This window comes from Panulirus ornatus, chromosome 3, assembly GCF_036320965.1.
Source record: "Panulirus ornatus isolate Po-2019 chromosome 3, ASM3632096v1, whole genome shotgun sequence".
Taxonomy (NCBI): domain Eukaryota; kingdom Metazoa; phylum Arthropoda; class Malacostraca; order Decapoda; family Palinuridae; genus Panulirus; species Panulirus ornatus.
The window spans coordinates 397,372-422,175 of record NC_092226.1 but is presented as its reverse complement, the minus strand read 5'-3'; the positions used below and the strand labels follow the sequence as shown (position 1 = coordinate 422,175).

At 39.2% G+C, this 24,804-nt stretch overlaps 1 protein-coding gene across 1 annotated transcript in view; it reads left to right on the top strand.

Annotated features, from left to right (window-relative positions):
* Mob3 (MOB kinase activator 3) overlaps positions 1-21,281 on the top strand; it is a 107,028-nt gene extending 85,747 nt beyond the window's left edge. Inside the window, exon 5 of the mRNA XM_071682661.1 lies at positions 17,854-21,281. Within this exon, the coding sequence (XP_071538762.1) occupies positions 17,854-18,009 (156 nt within the window). The 3' untranslated portion in view covers positions 18,010-21,281. The remainder of the gene's footprint in view (positions 1-17,853) is intronic.
* The last annotated feature ends 3,523 nt before the right edge of the window (positions 21,282-24,804 follow it).

The following is a 24,804-nucleotide window of genomic DNA, read 5'->3' as shown; positions in this document are numbered from 1 at the left end:
GCGTGTGTGGACGTATGTATATACATGTGTATGGGGGGGGGTTGGGCCATTTCTTTCGTCTGTTTCCTTGCGCTACCTCGCAAACGCGGGAGACAGCGACAAAGTATAATAGAAATAATAATATTCATAATAGCAAAATAAACATGACCCTCTCTCCTAACGTAAATAATACCATTTATCCTTGATACATAGATCTCTCTCTATGTTACTTTACTTAACATCACTCTGGCAAATTCACTGGCTTCAATTTTATAACATATGGGTTTGAAATGACAGATGTGAACAGATTACATTATACATTTACCAACAGCTTTGTATCACATCATCCTGTTATGGCCATTCCTGAGAGAGAGACTTGACCTTGGCCACTTTCCAGTTTCTATACAATTTCACAAAGAAAACTGAATAAGACATAATTGGTGATTATAACATTTATTTGTAGATAGGGGAGATAACTAACATCCCCCTCCCAAAAGAGGCATGAGTCAGCCACTAGTTGACTCATGACTGACTGGTATATGAGACAATACATCAGCTATAATATTATCCTTTCCCCTTATATGCTTTATAATCAAATTATAATCTTGTAACAAAAGACTTCACCTTGTTAAACGTTGGTTTACATTTTTCATCTTATGCAAAAATTCAAGGGGATTGTGATCTGTAAACACTTGGATTGGCTTACTTACTCCTCTCAAATATACATCAAAATGATTCAAACTTAAAATCAAGGCTAACATTTCCTTTTCAATAGTACTGTAGTTTTTCTGATAGGACATTAACTTCTTTGAAAAATAACAAATTGGAAAATCAGTATTATCTTTCTCCATTAAGACTCCACAACCCCAAAATCACTTGCATCTCTATACAATTTAAATGTTCTATCATCATTTGGAGTAGAAAGTATGGGTGTACATACAAGTATCTTTTCAGTTTCTTAAAGGCCTCATCACATTGATCACTCCATACAAATTTGACTTTCTTTGATGATGAGTTAGTTAATGGTAAAGCAGTGATTGAAAAGTTCTTACAAAACCTACGATAATATCCAGCCATACCCAGAAATCTCAATAATTCTTTCTTACTTGCAGGTGCTGGAAGTTTTACAATACTTTCTCTCTTAGCAGTGATTGGTTTTACTTATCCCTGACCAACAACATAACCTAGATCTTCTACTGTTTTTCTAGCAAATTCACTCTGTACAAGGTTTACCATTAGATTTGCTTTGTCTAACCTATTAAACACTTCCCTCACTAAATACATATGTTCTTCTGACGTTTTTGAAAACAATACTTTATCATCTATATATACAGAACAGTCTTTAACATCACACAATACTTGATTTACTGACCTTTGGAAAGTACTACCACTGTTTTTCATACCAAAGGGCATCACTTTTTATGGATGCAAACCATCCATAGTTATAATTGCAGAAATTTCTTTTACTCTTTCAGTCAAAGGTACTCCCCAATACCCTTTCAATAAGTCTAACTTAGTTACAAATTTAGCATCTCCTATCTGATCAATACAAACATTCTGGGAATAGGAAATGAATCGGCTTTAGTTATTTTATTTACCTCTCTGAAATCAGTACAAAATCTGTAGGAAATACCATCAGGTTTAGTTATTAACACACAAGGTGAACTCCAAGGACTGTTACTTTTTTCAATCAGATCATTGTCAAGCATATACTGTACCTCTTTTCTCATTATCTCTCTCATTTTATGATTCACTCTATAAGGGTGCTGCTTGATGGATGTTGTATTGTCAGTTTCGATTTCATGCAGTAACACATTAGTTCTCCTAGGAACATCAGAAAACAAACACCTAAACTCATTCATTATTTGTATGATCTCATCTCTTTTCTGTTTCTAAATGATCAAGCTTCTTTTTCAAATTATCTGACTCATCTGAATTTTTTAACAATTTGTCTTCACATCTGTCCATCTTTACATTTTCACTTCCATCCACATCCTCTGCATCATTGGACATAACACATGCACAATGCACATTTGTAACCTCATCATCCTTCGCAGAATTTCTATCATGATAAGGTTTTGTCATGTTTATGGGACACAATTGGCTTGCATCATTCTGGAGTATTCACATTGTAGTTCAAATCATCCACTCTTTTCTCAATAACTCAGGGAACATAAAACTTTGCTCTCAGAAGATTTCCTGTCTGAGGCAATACTAACTACACTTGATCACCTGGTTTAAACTCTCTGCATCTAGGCTTTTTGTCATACCATACCTTCATATCTTCTTGACACCCTTTCAAATTTTCTGTAGCAATCTCTCTAGCTCTACACAATCTGCTTTTAAAATCTGATACATACTTCAATAATCCAGGAGAATCACTCTTACCTAACCATTTCTCTTTCAACATACTCAGTAGACCTCTTATTTCATGTCCATACACTAACTCAAATGGACTAAAACCTGTAGACTCATGTATTGAATCTCTAATGGCAAACAATGCTAAAGGCAGACCCTCATCCCAGTCTACTGACAATTCCTCACAATACATTCTCAAATCCCTGAGGATAGGGGAGAAAGAATACTTCCCATGCATGCCTCACGTGTCGTAGAAGGCAACTAAAGTGGACGGGAGCGGGGGGCTGGAAACCCTCCCCTCCTTGTATTTTAACTTTCTAAAAGGGGAAACAGAAGAAGGAGTCACGCGGGGAGTGCTCATCCTCCTGGAAGGCTCAGATTGGGGTGTCTAAATGTGTGTGGATGTAGCCAAGATGAGAAAAAAGGAGAGATAGGTAGTATGTTTGAGGAAAGGAACCTGGATGTTTTGGCTCTGAGTGAAATGAAGCTCAAGGGTAAAAGGGAAGAGTGGTTTGGGAATGTCTTGGGAGTAAAGTCTGGGGTTGGTGAGAGGACAAGAGCAAGGGAAGGAGTAGCACTACTCGTGAAACAGAAGTGGTGGGAGTATGTGATAGAGTGTAAGAAAGTAAACTCTAGATTGACATAGGTAAAACTGAAAGTGGATGGAGAAAGATGGGTGATTATTGGTGCATATGCACCTGGGCATGAGAAGAAAGATCATGAGAGGCAAGTGTTTTGGGAGCAGCTGAGTGAATGTGTTAGTAGTTTTGATGCATGGGACCAGGTTATAGTGATGGGTGATTTGAATGCAAAGGTGAGTAATGTGGCAGTTGAGGGAATAATTAGTGTACATGGGGTGTTCAGTGTTGTAAATGGAAATGGTGAAGAGCTTGTAGATTTCTGTGCTGAAAAAGGAGTGGTGATTGGGAATACCTGGTTTAAAAAGAGAGATATACATAAGTATACGTATGTAAGTTGGAGAGATGGTCAGAGAGCGTTATTGGATTACATGTTAATTGATAGGTGTGTGAAAGAGAGACTTTTGGATGTTGATGTGCTGAGAGGTGGAACTGGAGGGATGTCTGATCATTATCTTGTGGAGATGAAAGTGAAGATTTGTAGAGGTTTTCAGAAAAGAAGAGAATGTTGGGGTGAAAAGAGTGGTGAGAGTAAGTGAGCTTGGGAAGGAGACTTGTGTCAGGAAGTACCAGGAGAGACTGAGTACAGAATGGAAAAAGGTGAGAGCAAAGGATGTAAGGGGAGTGGGGGAGGAATGGGATGTATTTAGGGAAGCAGTGATGGCTTGCGCAAAAGATGCTTGTGGCATGAGAAGCGTGGGAGGTGGGCACATTAGAAAGGGTAGTGAGTGGTGGGATGAAGTAAGGTTTTTAGTGAAAGAGAAGAAAGAGGCATTTGGATGATTTTTTGCAGGGGAATGTTGAAAATGAGTGGGAGATGTATAAAAGAAAGAGGCAGGAGGTCAGGAGAAAGGTGCAAGAGGTGAAAAAGAGGGCAAATGAGAGTTGGGGTGAGAGTATCATTGAATTTTAGGGAGAATAAAAAGATGTTTTGGAAGGAGGTAAATAAAGTGCATAAGACAAAAGAGAACAAATGGTAACATCGGTGAAGGGGGCTAATAGGGATGTAATAACAGTAGTGGTGATGTGAGGAGATGGAGTGAGTATTTTGAAGGTTTATTGAATGTGTTTGATGATATAGTGGCAGATACAGGGTGTTTTGGTCGAGGTGGTGTGCGAAGTGAGAGGGTTAGGGAGAATGATTTGGTAAACAGAGAAGAGGTAGTAAAAGCTTTGCAGAAGATGAAAGCTGGCAAGGCAGTGGGTTTGGATGGTATTGCAGTGGAATTTATTAAAAAAAAAGGGGGTGACTGTGTTGGTGACTGGTTGGTAAGGATATTCAATATATGTATGACTCACGGTGAGGTGCCTGCGGAATGGTGGAATGCATGTATAGTGCCATTGTACAAAGGCAAAGGGGATAAAGGTGAGTGCTCAAATTACAGAGATATAAGTTTTTTGAGTATTCCTGGGAAATTGTATGGGAGAGTATTGATTGAGAGGGTGAAAGCATGTACAGAGCATCAGATTGGGGAAGAGCAGTGTGGTTTCAGAAATGGTAGAGGATGTGTGGATCAGGTGTTTGCTTTGAAGAATGTATTATTCACTCCCACATTCTTTCTTCTTTTCTGAAAACCTTTACAGATCTTCACCTTCACCTCCACAAGATAATGATCAGACATCCCTCCAGTTGCACCTCTCAGCACATTAACATCCAAAAGTCTCTCTTTTTACCTGACATTTTTTGCGTTATGTATAACCCATTTAATATTTTAATACATTCCTGAAGTGAAATTACTTCCCGGGTCTGACTGTATAATTTCAGGCATACCCACCCAGGGGAAATATTTCACTAACTCTCTTACAATATTTTTAGAATGGATGCTACGTAATGGTACTGCGTCTGGAAATCTGGTAGATGCACACATTATTGTTTATAATTACTGATTTCCTTTACGTGTTTTTGGTAGAGGACCTACACAATCAATTACAATTTTGCTAAATGGTTTACAAAAAGCAGAAATTGGCTGCAGTGGTGATGGCTGTATAGTCTGGTTGAGTTTGCCTACTCTCTGATATAACTCGCAAGTCTTACAATACTGGGACACATCTTTCATCATATTTGGCCATTAGAAATGAATTGATATTCTATCATTTGTCTTCCTAACTCCCAAATGTCCAGACAAACAAGAACTATGAGACAAAGCAGGTATATGTATCCTATAATTGTTTGGAACTACAATTTGCTTTTTGACCTCCCAGTGATCAGATACTGGAACATAAGCAGGCCTCCATTTTCTCATAAACACACCATCTCGTACATAAAATCCAACTGACACATCACTCATTCCATTTCTAGCAGCTTCACTCCAACATTCATTCAAACTCTCATCACCCTTCTGTAACTTTGTCAACTCCTCTTTGTCCACATCAAAATCTGGAAATACATAAATTCTTAATCCCACAGTGCTCTTCTCATTTCCAATTTCTTCTTAATTATTTCTAGTTACATACTCTTGATTAAATATTATTATATTATTTTGCTTTGTCGCTGTCTCCCGCGTTTGCGAGGTAGCGCAAGGAAACAGACGAAAGAATGGCCCAACCCACCCACATGCACATGTATATACATACATGTCCACACACGCAAATATACATACCTATACATCTCAGTGTATACATATATATCCACACACACAGACATATACATATATGCACATGTACATAATTCATATTGTCTGCCTTTATTCATTCCCATCGCCACCTCGCCACACATGAAATAACAACCCCCTCCCCCCTCATGTGTGCGAGGTAGCGCTAGGAAAAGACAACAAAGGCCCCATTCGTTCACACTCAGTCTCTAGCTGTCATGTAATAATGCACTGAAACCACAACTCCCTCTCCACATCCAGGCCCCACAGAACTTTCCATGGTTTACCCCAGACGCTTCACATTCCCTGGTTCAATCCATTGACAGCACGTCGACCCCGATATACCACATTGTTCCAATTCACTCTATTCCTTGCATGCCTTTCGATCACTCAAAATCTTTTTCACTCCATCTTTCCACCTCCAATTTGGTCTTCCACTTCTCCTCATTCCCTCCACTTCTGACGCATATATCCTCTTTGTCAATCTTTCCTCAGTCATTCTCTCCATGTGACCAAACCATTTCAAAACACCCTCTTCTGCTCTCTCAACCACACTCATTTTATTACCACACATCTCTCTTACCCTTACATTACTTACTTGATCAAACCACCTCACACCACATATTGTCCTCAAACATCTCATTTCCAACACATCCACCCTCCGGCGCACAACTCTATCCATAGCCCACGCCTCACGACCATACAACATTGCTGGAACCACCATTCCTTCAAACATACCCATTTTTGCTTTCTGAGATAATGTTCTCGACTTCCACACATTCTTCAAGGCTCCCAGAATTTTTGCCTTCTCCCCCACCCTATGATTCACTTCCACTTCCATGGTTCCATCCACTGCCAAATCCACTCCCAGATATCTAGAACACTTCACTTCCTCCAGTTTTTCTCCATTCAAACTTACCTCCCAATTTACTTGACCCTCAACCCTACTGTACCTATTAACTTTGCTCTTATTCACATTTACTCTCAACTTTCTCCTTTCGCACACTTTACCAAACTCAGTCACCAGCTTCTGCAGTTTCTCACATGAATCAGCCACCAGCGCTGTATCATCAGCGAACAACAACTGACTCACTTCCCAAGCTCTCTCATCCACAAGAGACTGCATACTTGCCCCTCTTTCCAAAACTCTTGCATTCACCTCCCTAACAACCCCATTCATAAACAAATTAAACAACCATGGAGACATCACACACCCCTGCCACAAACCTACATTCATTGAGAACCAATCACTTTCCTCTCTTCCTACATGTACACATGCCTTACATCCTCGATAAAAACTTTTCACTGCTTTTAACAACTTGCCTCCCACACCATATATTCTTAATACCTTCCACAGAGCATCTCTATCAACTCTATTATATGCCTTCTCCAGATCCATAAATGCTACATACAAATCCATTTGCTTTTCTAAGTATTTCTCACATACATTCTTCAAAGCAAACACCTGATCCACACATCCTCTACCGCTTCAGAAACCACACTGCTCTTCCCCAATCTGATGCTCTGTACATGCCTTCACCCTCTCAATCAATACCCTCCCATATAATTTCCCAGGAATACTCAAAAAACTTATACCTCTGTAATTTAAGCACTCACTCTTATCCCCTTTGCCTTTGTACAATGGCGCTATGCAAGCATTCCACCAATCCTCAGGCACCTCACCACGAATCATACATACATTGAATAACCTTACCAACCAATACATACATTGAATAACCTTACCAACCAATCAACAATACAGTCACTCCCTTTTATAATAAATTCCACTGCAATACCATCCAAACCCGCTGCCTTGCCGGCTTTCATCTTCCGCAAAGCTTTTACTACCTCTTCATTAAATAATTCACCTAAATCATAATAAACTTCTCTCTTTAACATTGACCTGGTCACAATGCAAGCTTGATAAACAATTTCACTACACTGTACACTACTACCAGTCTGATTGTCTACAGTTTTATGTCATGTGGTTCACCTTTACATTAGTATCTACATCAAATAGATTAGTGCTAATAATAGGCTTCGGGACTAATTTGTCAGTCAAATCATTCCCCTATAGCATGTGTACTCCAGGCATAGGAAATTCCTCACATATTCCAGCCTTTACATGGCCACTCACAAATCCACTCTCAAGATTTATATGATACAATGGGATAGGCTTGCCTAACCATGACACTTTTACATTAATTTTTTCCCTAGAGTAAGACTCCTTTGTCCACTCTAATACATCTTTCAGAATTAAGCTCTGACTTGCTCTAGTATCCCCAATATCAAAATTTTCTTCTCAGGACTACCTTTCATTCCATCCTTTCCTTCAGTAATATATGGCTCATAAATTGCACTCTTAGGTTTACCCACATACTCATTACTTCTTACCTCACAATATCATGTTTTTGTTCCCAAGCAACATTTAATCCTATAGTCTTTGGTGATTTTTGACTCTGATATTTACCATGACCAAATTTTCCACATCCCAAACATTTCATTGGTGGTCTCTCCTGTCTTCTAACATAAGGGTTATGACTAAACTGAGGTCTTGAATACCTGTATTGTGTTTGGAATCTGTTTCCTACGTTGTTTTGTGGCTCATAGTTATGTGAACCTTCCCTCTGTTGACTAGGCTGTTGAACATTTGAGTAGTGTGGATATTTATAAGGTTTGTTATAGTTCCTTGTATTGCTATGTCTTGAATAATGTGGATATATATAATTTTTTTTTTTTTTTTTTTTTTTTTGCTTTGTCGCTGTCTCCCGCATTTGCGAGGTAGCGCAAGGAAACAGACGAAAGAAATGGCCCAACCCACCCCCATACACATGTATATACATACGTCCACACACGCAAATATACATACCTACACAGCTTTCCATGGTTTACCCCAGACGCTTCACATGCCTTGATTCAATCCACTGACAGCACGTCAACCCCGGTATACCACATCGCTCCAATTCACTCTATTCCTTGCCCTCCTTTCACCCTCCTGCATGTTCAGGCCCCGATCACACAAAATCTTTTTCACTCCATCTTTCCACCTCCAATTTGGTCTCCCTCTTCTCCTCGTTCCCTCCACCTCCGACACATATATCCTCTTGGTCAATCTTTCCTCACTCATTCTCTCCATGTGACCAAACCATTTCAAAACACCCTCTTCTGCTCTCTCAACCACGCTCTTTTTATTTCCACACATCTCTCTTACCCTTACGTTACTTACTCGATCAAACCACCTCACACCACACATTGCCCTCAAACATCTCATTTCCAGCACATCCATCCTCCTGCGCACAACTCTATCCATAGTCCACGCCTCGCAACCGTACAACATTGTTGGAACCACTATTCCTTCAAACATACCCATTTTTGCTTTCCGAGATAATGTTCTCGACTTCCACACATTCTTCAAGGCTCCCAGAATTTTCGCCCCCTCCCCCACCCTATGATCCACCTCCGCTTCCATGTTTCCATCCGCAGCCAGATTCACTCCCAGATATCTAAAACACTTCACTTCCTCCAGTTTTTCTCCATTCAAACTCACCTCCCAATTGACTTGACCCTCAACCCTACTGTACCTAATAACCTTGCTCTTATTCACATTTACTCTTAACTTTCTTCTTTCACACACTTTACCAAACTCAGTCACCAGCTTCTGCAGTTTCTCACATGAATCAGCCACCAGCGCTGTATCATCAGCGAACAACAACTGACTCACTTCCCAAGCTCTCTCATCCCCAACAGACTTCATACTTGCCCCTCTTTCCAAAACTCTTGCATTCACCTCCCTAACAACCCCATCCATAAACAAATTAAACAACCATGGAGACATCACACACCCCTGCCGCAAACCTACATTCACTGAGAACCAATCACTTTCCTCTCTTCCTACACGTACACATGCCTTACATCCTCGATAAAAACTTTTCACTGCTTCTAACAACTTGCCTCCCACACCATATATTCTTAATACCTTCCACAGAGCATCTCTATCAACTCTATCATATGCCTTCTCCAGATCCATAAATGCTACATACAAATCCATTTGCTTTTCTAAGTATTTCTCACATACATTCTTCAAAGCAAACACCTGATCCACACATCCTCTACCACTTCTGAAACCACACTGCTCTTCCCCAATCTGATGCTCTGTACATGCCTTCACCCTCTCAATCAATACCCTCCCATACAATTTGCCAGGAATACTCAACAAACTTATACCTCTGTAATTTGAGCACTCACTCTTATCCCCTTTGCCTTTGTACAATGGCACTATGCACGCATTCCGCCAATCCTCAGGCACCTCACCATGAGTCATACATACATTAAATAACCTTACCAACCAGTCAACAATACAGTCACCCCCTTTTTTAATAAATTCCACTGCAATACCATCCAAACCTGCTGCCTTGCCGGCTTTCATCTTCCGCAAAGCTTTTACTACCTCTTCTCTGTTTACCAAATAATTTTCCCTAACCCTCTCACTTTGCACACCACCTCGACCAAAACACCCTATATCTGCCACTCTATCATCAAACACATTCAACAAACCTTCAAAATACTCACTCCATCTCCTTCTCACATCACCACTACTTGTTATCACCTCCCCATTTGCGCCCTTCACTGAAGTTCCCATTTGCTCCCTTGTCTTACGCACTTTATTTACCTCCTTCCAGAACATCTTTTTATTCTCCCTAAAATTTAATGATACTCTCTCACCCCAACTCTCATTTGCCCTTTTTTTCACCTCTTGCACCTTTCTCTTGACCTCCTGTCTCTTTCTTTTATACATCTCCCACTCAATTTCATTTTTTCCCTGCAAAAATCGTCCAAATGCCTCTCTCTTCTCTTTCACTAATACTCTTACTTCTTCATCCCACTACTCACTACCCTTTCTAATCAACCCACCTCCCACTCTTCTCATGCCACAAGCATCTTTTGCGCAATCCATCACTGATTCCCTAAATACATCCCATTCCTCCCCCACTCCCCTTACTTCCATTGTTCTCACCTTTTTCCATTCTGTACTCAGTCTCTCCTGGTACTTCCTCACACAAGTCTCCTTCCCAAGCTCACTTACTCTCACCACCCTCTTCACCCCAACATTCACTCTTCTTTTCTGGAAACCCATACAAATCTTCACCTTAGCATCCACAAGATAATGATCAGACATCCCTCCAGTTGCACCTCTCAGCACATTAACATCCAAAAGTCTCTCTTTCGCGCGCCTGTCAATTAACACGTAATCCAATAACGCTCTCTGGCCATCTCTCCTACTTACATAAGTATACTTATGTATATCTCGCTTTTTAAACCAGGTATTCCCAATCATCAGTCCTTTTTCAGCACATAAATCTACAAGCTCTTCACCATTTCCATTTACAACACTGAACACCCCATGTATACCAATTATTCCCTCAACTGCCACATTACTCACCTTTGCATTCAAATCACCCAACACTATAACCCGGTCTCGTGCATCAAAACCACTAACACACTCATTCAGCTGCTCCCAAAACACTTGCCTCTCATGATCTTTCTTCTCATGCCCAGGTGCATATGCACCAATAATCACCCATCTCTATATATAATGTTTGTCATAATTCTGTCTATTACTGTCTTGAATAATGTGGATATTTATAAGGTTTGTCATAATTCTTTCTACTACTATGCCTTGAATAGTGTGGATACTTATTGGGTTAGGTTAGGTTAGGTTAACTGAATAAGACATAATAGGTAACTATAACATTTATCCTTGTATTTTTTTTTTTTTTTTAACTTTCTAAAATGGGAAACAGAAGAAGGAGTCACGCGGGGAGTGCTCATCCTCCTCGAAGGCTCAGATTGGGGTGCCTAAATGTGTGTGGATGTAACCAAGATGTGAAAAAAGGAGAGATAGGTAGTATGTTTGAGGAAAGGAACCTGGATGTTTTGGCTCTGAGTGAAACGAAGCTCAAGGGTAAAGGGGAAGAGTGGTTTGGGAATGTCGTGGGAGTAAAGTCAGGGGTTAGTGAGAGGACAAGAGCAAGGGAAGGAGTAGCAGTACTCCTGAAACAGGAGTTGTGGAAGTATGTGATAGAATGTAAGAAAGTAAATTCTCGATTGATATGGGTAAAACTGAAAGTTGATGGAGAGAGATGGGTGATTATTGGTGCATATGCACCTGGGCATGAGAAGAAAGATCATGAGAGGCAAGTGTTTTGGGAGCAGCTGAATGAGTGTGTTAGTGGTTTTGATGCACGAGACTGGGTTATAGTGTTGGGTGATTTGAATGCAAAGGTGAGTAATGTGGCAGTTGAGGGAATAATTGGTATACATGGGGTGTTCAGTGTTGTAAGTGGAAATGGTGAAGAGCTTGTAGATTTATGTGCTGAAAAAGGACTGATGATTGGGAATACCTGGTTTAAAATGCGAGATATACATAAGTATACTTATGTAAGTAGGAGAGATGGCCAGAGAGCGTTATTGGATTACGTGTTAATTGACAGGCGCGCGAAAGAGAGACTTTTGGATGTTAATGTGCTGAGAGGTGCAACTGGAGGGATGTCTGATCATTATCTTGTGGATGCTAAGGTGAAGATTTGTATGGGTTTCCAGAAAAGAAGAGTGAATGTTGGGGTGAAGAGGGTGGTGAGAGTAAGTGAGCTTGGGAAGGAGACTTGTGTGAGGAAGTACCAGGAGAGACTGAGTACAGAATGGAAAAAGGTGAGAACAATGGAAGTAAGGGGAGTGGGGGAGGAATGGGATGTATTTAGGGAATCAGTGATGGATTGCGCAAAAGATGCTTGTGGCATGAGAAGAGTGGGAGGTGGGTTGATTAGAAAGGGTAGTGAGTGGTGGGATGAAGAAGTAAGAGTATTAGTGAAAGAGAAGAGAGAGGCATTTGGACGATTTGTGCAGGGAAAAAATGAAATTGAGTGGGAGACGTATAAAAGAAAGAGACAGGAGGTCAAGAGAAAGGTGCAAGAGGTGAAAAAAAGGGCAAATGAGAGTTGGAGTGAGAGAGTATCATTAAATTTTAGGGAGAATAAAAAGATGTTCTGGAAGGAGGTAAATAAAGTGCGTAAGACAAGGGAGCAAATGGGAACTTCAGTGAAGGGCGCAAATGGGGAGGTGATAACAAGTAGTGGTGATGTGAGAAGGAGATGGAGTGAGTATTTTGAAGGTTTGTTGAATGTGTTTGATGATAGAGTGGCAGATATAGGGTGTTTTGGTCGAGGTGGTGTGCAAAGTGCGAGGGTTAGGGAAAATGATTTGGTAAACAGAGAAGAGGTAGTAAAAGCTTTGCGGAAGATGAAAGCCGGCAAGGCAGCAGGTTTGGATGGTATTGCAGTGGAATTTATTAAAAAAGAGAGTGACTGTATTGTTGACTGGTTGGTAAGGTTATTTAATGTATGTATGACTCATGGTGAGGTGCCTGAGGATTGGCGGAATGCGTGCATAGTGCCATTGTACAAAGGCAAAGGGGATAAGAGTGAGTGCTCAAATTACAGAGGTATAAGTTTGTTGAGTATTCCTGGCAAATTATATGGGAGGGTATTGATTGAGAGGGTGAAGGCATGTACAGAGCATCAGATTGGGGAAGAGCAGTGTGGTTTCAGAAGTGGTAGAGGATGTGTGGATCAGGTGTTTGCTTTGAAGAATGTATGTGAGAAATACTTAGAAAAGCAAATGGATTTGTATGTAGCATTTATGGATCTGGAGAAGGCATATGATAGAGTTGATAGAGATGCTCTGTGGAAGGTATTAAGAATATATGGTGTGGGAGGCAAGTTGTTAGAAGCAGTGAAAAGTTTTTATCGAGGATGTAAGGCATGTGTACGTGTAGGAAGAGAGGAAAGTGATTGGTTCTCAGTGAATGTAGGTTTGCGGCAGGGGTGTGTGATGTCTCCATGGTTGTTTAATTTGTTTATGGATGGGGTTGTTAGGGAGGTAAATGCAAGAGTTTTGGAAAGAGGGGCAAGTATGAAGTCTGTTGGGGATGAGAGAGCTTGGGAAGTGAGTCAGTTGTTGTTCGCTGATGATACAGCGCTGGTGGCTGATTCATGTGAGAAACTGCAGAAGCTGGTGACTGAGTTTGGTAAAGTGTGTGAAAGAGAAAGTTAAGAGTAAATGTGAATAAGAGCAAGGTTATTAGGTACAGTAGGGTTGAGGGTCAAGTCAATTGGGAGGTGAGTTTGAATGGAGAAAAACTGGAGGAAGTGAAGTGTTTTAGATATCTGGGAGTGAATCTGGCAGCGGATGGAAACATGGAAGCGGAGGTGGATCATAGGGTGGGGGAGGGGGCGAAAATTCTGGGAGCCTTGAAGAATGTGTGGAAGTCGAGAACATTATCTCGGAAAGCAAAAATAGGTATGTTTGAAGGAATAGTGGTTCCAACAATGTTGTATGGTTGCGAGGCGTGGACTATGGATAGAGTTGTGCGCAGGAGGATGGATGTGCTGGAAATGAGATGTTTGAGGACAATGTGTGGTGTGAGGTGGTTTGATCGAGTAAGTAACGTAAGGGTAAGAGAGATGTGTGGAAATAAAAAGAGCGTGGTTGAGAGAGCAGAAGAGGGTGTTTTGAAATGGTTTGGTCACATGGAGAGAATGAGTGAGGAAAGATTGACCAAGAGGATATATGTGTCGGAGGTGGAGGGAACGAGGAGAAGAGGGAGACCAAATTGGAGGTGGAAAGATGGAGTGAAAAAGATTTTGTGTGATCGGGGCCTGAACATGCAGGAGGGTGAAAGGAGGGCAAGGAATAGAGTGAATTGGAGCGATGTGGTGTACCGGGGTTGACGTGCTGTCAGTGGATTGAATCAAGGCATGTGAAGCGTCTGGGGTAAACCATGGAAAGCTGTGTAGGTATGTATATTTGCGTGTGTGGACATATGTATATACATGTGTATGGGGGTGGGTTGGGCCATTTCTTTCGTCTGTTTCCTTGCGCTACCTCACAAACGTGGGAGACAGCGACAAAGCAAAAAAAAAAAAAAAAACATTTATCAGTAAATAGGGGAGAGAACTGTAGCAACATCAACCCCAGTATACCACATCGTTTCAAGCCACTCTAATCTGTGCATGTCTTCCACCCTCCTGCATGTTCAGGCCCCAATCGCTCAAAATCATTTTCATGCCATCCTTCCAATTCCAATTTGGTCACTCACTTTTTGTTCCCTCCACTTCTGACACATATATCCTCTTTGTCAACCTCTCCTCTCTCATTCTTTCCTTATGTACAAACCATTTCAATACACCCTCTTCTGTTTTCTCAACCACCCTCTTTTTATTACTGCACATCTCTCTTACCCTTTTATTACTTACCCATTCAAACTGCCTCACACCACATATTGTCGTCAAACATTTCATTTCCAACATGTCCATCCTCCTCCGCACAACTGATGTATAGCCCATACCTTGCAACCATATAACATTTTTGGAACTACTATTCCTTCAAATATACCCATTTTCGCTCTCTAAGAATACTTTATTTTTTCACACATTATTGCTCCCATAACCTTCACCCCCTCCCCCACCCTATGACTCACTTCAGCTTCCATGGATCCATTCACTGCCAAGTCCACTCCCACTTCACTTCCTCTAATGTTTTACCATTCAAACTTAAATCCCAATTAACTTGTCCCTCAACCCTACTGAACCTACTTATCATGCTTTTACTCACATTTAGTCTCAACTTTCTTCTTCTTACACTCTTTCACACTCAGACACCAACTACTGCAGTTTCTCACTTGGATCAGCCATCAGTGCTGTATCATCAGCAAACAGCAGTTGACTCACTTCCCAAGCCCTCTCATCCCCAACAGACTTCATACTCGCCCCACGTTAGCAAGGTAGCACCAAGAACAGATGAAGAAAAGCTTCATTCACTCACATAATTTTTTTCAAAAGGAGGAATAGAGGAAACATCCAGATGAGAATCTTTTTTTCTGTAAGGCTCTGTTATTTGTTCTGGGTGATGTGTTGCTTACTTGGTGTACAGGAAATGAGTATGAAATGATTGATACCTGCATATTGTAGAAAGCAACTAAAAGGGGAAGGAGTGGGGCTGGAAACCCTTTCCTTCTTATATTTCAATTTCTAGGAAGATGTAGCAGGAGCCAAGGAAGGAGTGCTCATCCTCCTCAAAGGCTTAGGCTGGGTTGTCTGAATGTGTTTGGATGTAACCAAGATGAGAAGAAAAGAAAGGTATTTTGTTTGAGGAAAGAAACCTGGAAGTTCTTACTCTGAGTGAAACAAGGTCTATGGTAAAGGGGAAGAATTGTCTGAGATGTCTTTAGGGTAAAGTCAGGGGTTAGTATGAGGGGGAGGGTGAGAAATAAGGGAGGGATAGCATTTAACCCGAATTAGTTGTGGTAAGGTCTGAATGATTGTAAGAAATGGGTATGAGAATGATCTTGGTAAAAAGTAAAGTGGTTTACGAGAGGTGGGTGATTATTAGTACTTATGCATCAGGCCACAAGGGTGAGGAAGATAGTTGGGTGTTTTGGGAGCAGTTGAGTGAATGCGTTATAGTTATGATGCAAGAGATCGGGTATTAGAGATGGAGGATTTTTATGTGAGGGTGAGAAATAAGGGATGGATAGCATTTAACCTGAATTAGGAGTTGTGGTAAGGTCTGAATGAGTGTAAGGAATGGGCTTGAGAATGATATTGGTAAAAAGTAAAGTGGTTTACGAGAGGTGGGTGATTATTAGTGCTTATGCATCAGGCCACAAGGGTGATGAAGATAGTTGGATGTTTTGGGAGCAGTTGAGCGAATGCTTTATAGTTATGATGCAAGAGATCGGGTATTAGAGATGGAGGATATTTATGCGAAAGTAAGTTATTTTAAATGTCAGTAGTTAACCTTTTCTATTTTAACCAAAAGAATTATTGTCATCTAGAGGGATCTCATTGGATTTTTTCTGAGACTAGAAATCATGTTGGTAGCTTGCCATTATGTTTTATGCTGTCTTTGTAATATTGATTAGGGTTATCATACCAGACACAACATTCAAGGTGGAGATGTGCATGTGAAATGTAAAAAAGTAAGGATTATTTGCTTTGACAGGGATTTATGTCTTTCTTGTAAGGCCAAGGATTTTGTTTGCCTTTTTCATTGCCTTTATGAATGTACTACTTATTTGGGATAAGGTTACAGTGTATTATCACACGTCTTTTTCTTTTCATGTATGTTATGTAGTTCAGTACGGATCTTACTATAACATTTTTTTTTTTCTTCTAATGCATAAAACCATGAGCTTACTGAGATGAAGATTCATTCACCACTTATGAACCCAACCCATAATTTTGTGCAATTCAGTGTGCAGCTGTAAACATTCATCTTTTGTCATAGCTTTACATCCTCTTTAATATTTGAGTGTCATCTGTGAATTTTGATATTTCATAGAAAACTCATTTTTGCAGTCATTAATACATATCTGTAAAAGAATCAGTCCAAAGGCTGATTTCTGTGGCATGGTATTACAATTTAGATATCTAATATTCTGAGGCTTGACTTGATCACTCCTCTTTGTTTATTGCCATTAGACCTGTTTTGTAATTATTGAAATTGTAGACTTATGTGAGTTTGTTAGTTCCTGGCCTCCCAGTCAATCGTCTCCACCCTTTATACCTTCGCCTTCATACTTTCTGTTTTCTTCAGTTTCCTGCAGTGTCCTTCCTTTTTTCTCAAGTGAACTCTTGATGCTTTTAATCCATCTCATTGGTTGTCTTCTTTCTGGGGTCCTGTTCAGATACTTCGTGGCATATTTTGTGTTGTCCACTCTTTGTACATGGCTGTATATACTTGCCATGTCTTTGTTTCAGTTATTTCTAATACAGATGTAACAGAAATCCTCTCTTGGTACTTTTCATCTTATTCCTTGTAAATACTCTTAATTAGCATCTGTGCTCCATTTTGCATTTTAAAGCCCTTCACTTTTTCAGATGACTGAGATGAATTTAAAAAAGTAAACAAGTTTTTACATTGCAGCACCGTTTTGATAAGCCTCCAATTTTGACACACTTGTGGACACCATATGATTGTTACTGTTTGACAGTCAAAACACATGTCCTCAAATAACATAATACAATATGCGCAGATACTTTTATTTTGATAATTTTCTTCATTTTTCAAAGGTCTCATTTTATTATTTTCAAAGTGTTTAAAAATCTAGATGTGTAATTTACTTTGAGTTTTAAGATTAGAAAAATGTAGGAAATGATTGTACAGTATTATTCAGTATATACTGTCTAAAGGATTTTTGGTTTGTTGCTAATCAGTTTACTCTGGTACAGGAAGCCCACGTAAATACCTGCTACAAACATTTCTATTACTTCATAACGGAGTTTGAATTGGTGCCTCAAAAGGAATTTGAACCTCTGAAGGATATGACAGTGAAGATCTGCTATGATAACCCTGAACCTTCAACAAATCATGACCACAAGAAATAGCTGGCATTCATGAAAAGTGCCACAGGAAACCAAAACTTTTATTAATCATAAACTTTACTGAAAAATGGCATCATGACTTAACGTCAGCAGTCCAATTGGACTCTGGATGTGTGAATTTAGTGATGAAAGCAGAACTGAATCTTCAGTCTTTATTATAGATATTTTATTTATTCAATTATTATTTGGATGGAGGCTGTATGCATATACAGTAGCATTACTATCCTATTTCAGGATTATAGCAAGGTTATGTTTTATCTTTATCAACACTATTTTAGTAAAAAGAAAATGTTTTGCTGATGTTTTAACCTTTTTGTTAATTGAAAAAAAATTAGGAAAACAGTCTCTAGAGACCCCAGAGAATGTGTTCTTTTTTACAAGATTGTAAATTGATTCTTTTTGTGTAACTGATTGTACCTGTAAGAAATGAATATTTAAGAAATGGATACTGGATGATAAATTAAGAGAATAATGAAAGTAGGATACTGGATGTTTCATTTTCAAAAGAAATACATGCATTGTCTGAGTTTTACTCTTTGATACTGAGATGTATAATGTAACGTTCTCAGTTTTATATCATTTTGATAATAGTCTTTTACTGTAATGGACTTCAGGCATATCACTGAAAATAAGATTCAAGGTTTGCTCCTGCAAGTCAAAGTGTATTTCCTACAAAAACAGATGGGATATAGTCATTAAAATGTAAGTTTATGCCCAGTACAAAAAGTGACCATGATATTGACAATATTAAGGTAAAGGACTAGGATGTAGTAATATCAGAACTTTGTAAGGGAACACAGAATTGTTATTTAGGCTTTAAAAACCATTTAAGATTAGTATGTCATTTATTCATAATTTTTACATATACATTTCTTTTTCATGTTGAAGTTTAAACTCACTTTTCTTCCTTTATTAGTGAATGGAAAACAGTTTGGTCTATATGGCTGTATTTTGATTGTTATGTTTTAATGTCTTTTGTACATAAAATGATATCAGAAATTTTATCTTCTGTAAGTTAGACAAAACAACTAACATAGATCTTTAAATTACATATTAAGATTAACACTAAGTCTTAGAGTCCTGACCAGACTGATAGGCGTCTTTTATATGCCAATGAAATTGAAGTTGGCTTTCCGATCTTGTAATAATGGGTAAGAAATGGAAGCTTATGATTGGGTTTTATATATTTGTATCATAATTAGAAATGTTATTTTTTATTATATGTATAAGTGCTTGCTTACTGTCAAGACATTGTCATACCATAAGGATGTGTCAGTTTCACTGAACATATGCAGTTGAACTGTTTTGTATGATTTTTGAGAGATATTACTCTATCTGTCTTTTGAATAGTAGAGATGAGATGGATAGTTGTAGACTTCAGTCAAATAATTATATTAGGCTTTCTTTATAATACAGTGTGTTATTGGTCATAGCATACTAGCTCTCTATAAATCACATTTGGTATAGATAACTTAGTGAGAATGAAATGTTCTGACATGTGAAATGGAGGATGCCCATTTTGGTGAAGAAGCCATATGGGTATTCTTTTTTGTTTTGTAGTTTGATGTGCTGGTAAGAAAGAAATTATGCCATTAGGTGCATAAAAAGGAAGACAGGTTAAATCAGCTTTTTATTTTTAAAGATATCACACAGTGACCACAGTAAACTTTGTCTGCCTCCCCCAGACATTTTCAAAGGCAATGTCACACTTACTATCTAGTTATTTGTCATCTCTCCTTTGGCCTTTATTGTTATCTGCAGATGTTTGGTTATGGAAATAGCAAAGTTTCTGAGGTATTCTAGGTTCATAGGGTCTTGATCTCCTGAATGAGGCAAGGCATTGATGAGGTGTTTCAGGAAGCAGCCACCTGATTGTGCATTCTGTGTGCCCATTGCACCTAGAACTCTCACATTTACCCACATTCTCTTGCTTCCAGGGAAGAATTCAGGCTTTCTTTGCCTTAGAAAGGTAAGAGCCAGCCATCTTAAAGCACAGGCGGAAAAAATACAGCACCTAGAAGCAAAACTCCCAAAATGAATTGGCTGCCAATAAGAGTAAAGAAAGAACACTCTTCCCTCAAGACAGCCTGAGGCACACTGAGGCAGATCGCTGATGCTCACACGACCAGTGACCATATGTACAATGATTTTACCCTGAGAGTGTCATATGCCTGTACCTACAATATACCTTAACTGTGTATGACCTTTCAAGTTATATGGGGGTGGACTACAATGTTAGTAGACTCCTGCTTGTTGTTGCACCTTGAGAGAAAGGTCATCTCTGGAATGGCAGTATTACTGTCAGTTGATGAAGAGGTACAATTTCATTGAGGAACTTCTGGCTCCAAAGGAGCCCATCATTTTTCTACTCATGATTGCAACACAGCATCAGAGCTGCAGGAACCCCTTTAAAGAGTTCTTGGGGTTTTACATGATTATGTTAAATCTATCTGCTTAATCATGGTTAGGTGTACTCACACTGTTATCCCATTTGGATCATGAACTTGTTTCTTTTTGAAGTATGAAATTGTGTTCTCTGCATCAGGTCTAAGGCCTGATTTTACGTTTATGACAATATTTTCAGTGGCCTAAGACTTTGCTACAGACTTTGCTACCATATTTGTATGTAAAAATCTTTCTACCTCACTGATTTGAAACATCTTGCTTTGATTACTAATTCTTATAAATTTACCATAAATGATAACACAGCTTGAGACTGAAAAATGGTTAATAAGCAAATGACTGCAACTTGCTTTTCATCAAAGAGTTTTGAGAACAGATTGAGATGTCATAGTATGTTACACAGTATTACCATCCATATACTATGGGAATGTTTTATTTTGAAATTTTACTCTCATCTGATAAGAAGATTGATAATTGTGACACAGTATAACTGAATGTAATGTTTGCATTTGTATTAAACCCCCATTTGATATGAATTGTACTGGTGGTATAGAATAATGTAAACACAAATTTCTAAGGTAACAATGTTGCATATGCTAATTGCCAGACTAATTTCTCAATATAGTAAATGTACACAGTGGCAGTCCTCGATTAAGATATACTGCACTGTTTGCTTTCTGAAAACTGTACGTTATATTACCCCATAATACATGCTGTATGGTTTTTGTAACCTTGGAGTAGTGGGTTGTTATCTTCACCACAACACACTTTCACTTGATAGCATATATATAGATTTCATGTAATGAATATTCAACATGTATCAGCAACACTGTAGCAGTCTGAACTGCAAATGAAGGTAATAAGATATCCAATATATTATTTATGTACACTTTTACAAAAGAATATATAACATAGATGACTATACACAAATGAATCTCAATTTTTTGATTGCTCATTTTACTCAGTTAAAAAATTCATGTTCAGTAACATGCATGATTAATACATCTCGAACCACTGTGAAATGAGAAGCCATACTGCCCTAGTAAAGTATCTGCTATCTTTGAACAGCTTTGCTGCCTGTGCCCAATCAGGTATTAGCCGAGATCATTTTGAAATATGCAGTATGTGCAGCCCATTTATCCCCATTTGGGGTCTTCATGTTGTTGGCCTGTTTGTGAGTTGTCCTTAGAGGAGTGTGTCTCTTTATCAGATTAGATGAGGGGTTGTATTTTTGCCAACTGCAAGGAAGAGATAGAGTTTCTCATCACATTTGGAAAGAATGCCTCACATTTTTTTTTATAAGCTGAAATTGAAATTGTCACATCTTATTCTATCCATGAGACTTCCCAGGTATTCTTTCAATTCATAGAAGGCAACTAGAGGGATGGAAGTGGTGGATTGGAATCCCTTCTCTTCTTGTATTTCAGTTTCTAAAAGTTGGAACAGAAGGGAGTCAAGCAGGGATTGCTCATTCTCATCAAAGACTTAGGCTGTGGTGTTATAGTGTATGTGGATGTAGCCAGGACGAGATGGGAGAGATAAGGAGTGTGTTTGGAGAAAGGAACCTGGGTTATCTTGCACTGGGTGAAACAAAGCTCAAGGGGAATGGGGAGAAATGGTTTTGGGATGTCATTAGGGTAAATTGAGAGTTTAGTGTAAGGAAGGGGTAGCAGTTTTGGTGACGGAGGAGTTGTTGGAATGTGTGAATGAGTGTAATGAAATAAGTCTCAGACTGATATAAGTAAAGATGTAGGTGGATTGTGAGAGGTGTTTGATTACACTATGTAAAAGATTTTTACTTTTTTGGGGGGTAATAATGTTATTTTCTTGTCAAAAAAGTATAGAAAATTGCTATTATTCCCTTGAAACTTTGTGTTTGTGATCAGGACAGTAATATTTTGAAAATCACCTATTTTTCAGAACATTCCAGATAGACTTATTGTTGAGTAGCTGATATAGAACTCTAGAAGTTTCCAGTAGTATAGATAGTAGAATAAATATAAGGTCTTAATCCAACCAGTTCGGTGTAGATCTAGCTGCCTAAGTGGATAAGATTCATTGCTGAGTAGCTATTACAGAACTTTTTGTAAGTTTCCAGTAATATAGATTTTTTTCATACATATTCAGCATTTCCCACATTAGCGAGGTAGCATTAAGAACAGAGGACTGAGCCTTAGAGGGAATATCCTCACTTGGCCCCCTTCTCTGTTCCTTGTTTTGGAATATAGATATTAGATATAAGGGCCTTAAGCCAATCAGTTTTGTTTAGATCTAGCTGCCTAAGCTGATTTATTCATTTATATTTATTATACTTTGTTGCTGTCTCCCACGTTAGCAAGATAACGCAAGGAAGCAGACGAAAGAATGGCCCAACCCACCCACATACACAAGTATATACATAACGCCCACAAACACACATATACATACCTATATATTTCAACATATACATTTATATATTTTTTTATTATACTTTGACGCTGTCTCCCACATTAGCGAGGTAGTGGAAGGAAACAGACAAAAGAATGGCCCAACCCACCCACATACACATGTATGTACATAAACGCCCACATACGCACAAATACATACCTATCCATTTCAACGTATACATATACATAATGTCTCAGATATCTGGATCGAGGAAGCGGAACCCTGAAGCGGGGAAACATAGGGGGGGGGGGCCCAAAATCCTGACCTAAAATTGTAATTTAAACATTTCTCCAAAAGAAAACAGAAGGAAAGGGTCCACGTGAGGGGAGTGCATGTTCTCATCAGAAGGCTCAGAGGGTGGTGCCTAAATGTGTTGAGGATATGGTAACAGTAAGATGTAAGGAAAAGAGGGAAAGAAGAGTAGTGATTGAGAGACAAAGAACTGGATGGGTTTTGGGCTACATGGAGTGATAGGAAGATGACTCAAGGGATAAGAGGGGAAGAGTGGTTGGGAAAATTGGGAGTGAAAGTGCAGTGAAGTTTAGTGATCGGGCCTGAACATGCAAGGTGAAGGCAGAAGAATAACTGAAATGGATCGATGTGGTGGGGTACGTGTGTCAATGGATGAATCGGATTGAAGCGTCTGGGGTAAACATGGAAAGTTGAGTGGGCCTGATGTGGAAGGATGTATTAGGGCATATGCATGGACAGAGAGAACTAGTCTGACGAGGCCCTAGTTGTTTTGCTAGCAGCTCTCGAACATGAGGGATGTTATCATGTGTGCGAGTGGCGATGGGAATGAATAAGGAGACGTGAATTGTGCAATGTGCATATAGGTAAGTCTGTGTGTGCATATGTAGTGGTAATTGGATGATGGGTATGTATTGTGTGTTGGGATGTGTTGTATAAATGTGAATGGTGGGTTGGACTTTGTCAGTTTCTTGCGATGCAAACGGAGACAGCGACAAGCGAATAACTGATAATAAAATCAACAGCGCTTATCATTCCCACACATAATACACCTCCGTGAGTGCAAGTAGCGTAGGGACACGAGACCACATTGTTAATTCTTTAGCTGTCATGTTAATATGACAGCTCCGGCCAAAAAGATTTTGGTATCGTTAATGTGTCTCTGAGGGTGACGTAACTACATGATTACTCATCATTCCAGTTCCCCTTGTGCAGGCCCAATCATCAAAATTCCATTTATAGTTGGTTTTTCCGAAACATATATGGATTTCAATGTTCTGGTGACAAACTTTCAAAAGTTCAATGAGCTTGAAGAAAGACCTTGTTACTTACTTGTCACCACTCACACACATATGTCCTCAAATTCAAAACATTCTCCGAGAAACAATGAAATATAAGAGTTGGGGGGAAAGAATCTAGAATAGTATTTTGTGGAAATCTGTTGTATGGTTCTGACTTCCACATCTAAGATTAGCTTTGTCGCACCTATGAAGATGGTCATCGTGGTGCTGTTTAAAAACTTCACTCAGTCTGTGCATTGAAATACTCAAGGATGTCAACTTCTGAACAATAACGCATTCACATTTACTGTATTTTTTGCAGGGAACAAAATAGCAATTGAGTGCGAGAAGACCAGTATCAACGAACAAGAGACAGACTAGTCAAGTAGAAACAGCTGCTGCAAGAGTGATACAAAAAGCAACAAATTAATCTGTAGACGACACTGCGAAACTATTCACTGGAGAACAATCAATTTTCTCTTCAGGTAAATAGGGTGCGTAAGACAAGGGAGCAAATGGGAACTTCAGTGAAGGGCGTAAATGGGGAGGTGATAACAAGTAGCGGTGATGTGAGAAGGAGATGGAATGAGTATTTTGAAGGTTTGTTGAATGTGTCTGATGACAGAGTGGCAGATATAGGGTGTTTTGGTCGAGGTGGTGTGCCAAAGTGAGAGGGTTAGGGAAATGATTTGGTAAACAGAGAAGAGGTAGTAAAAGC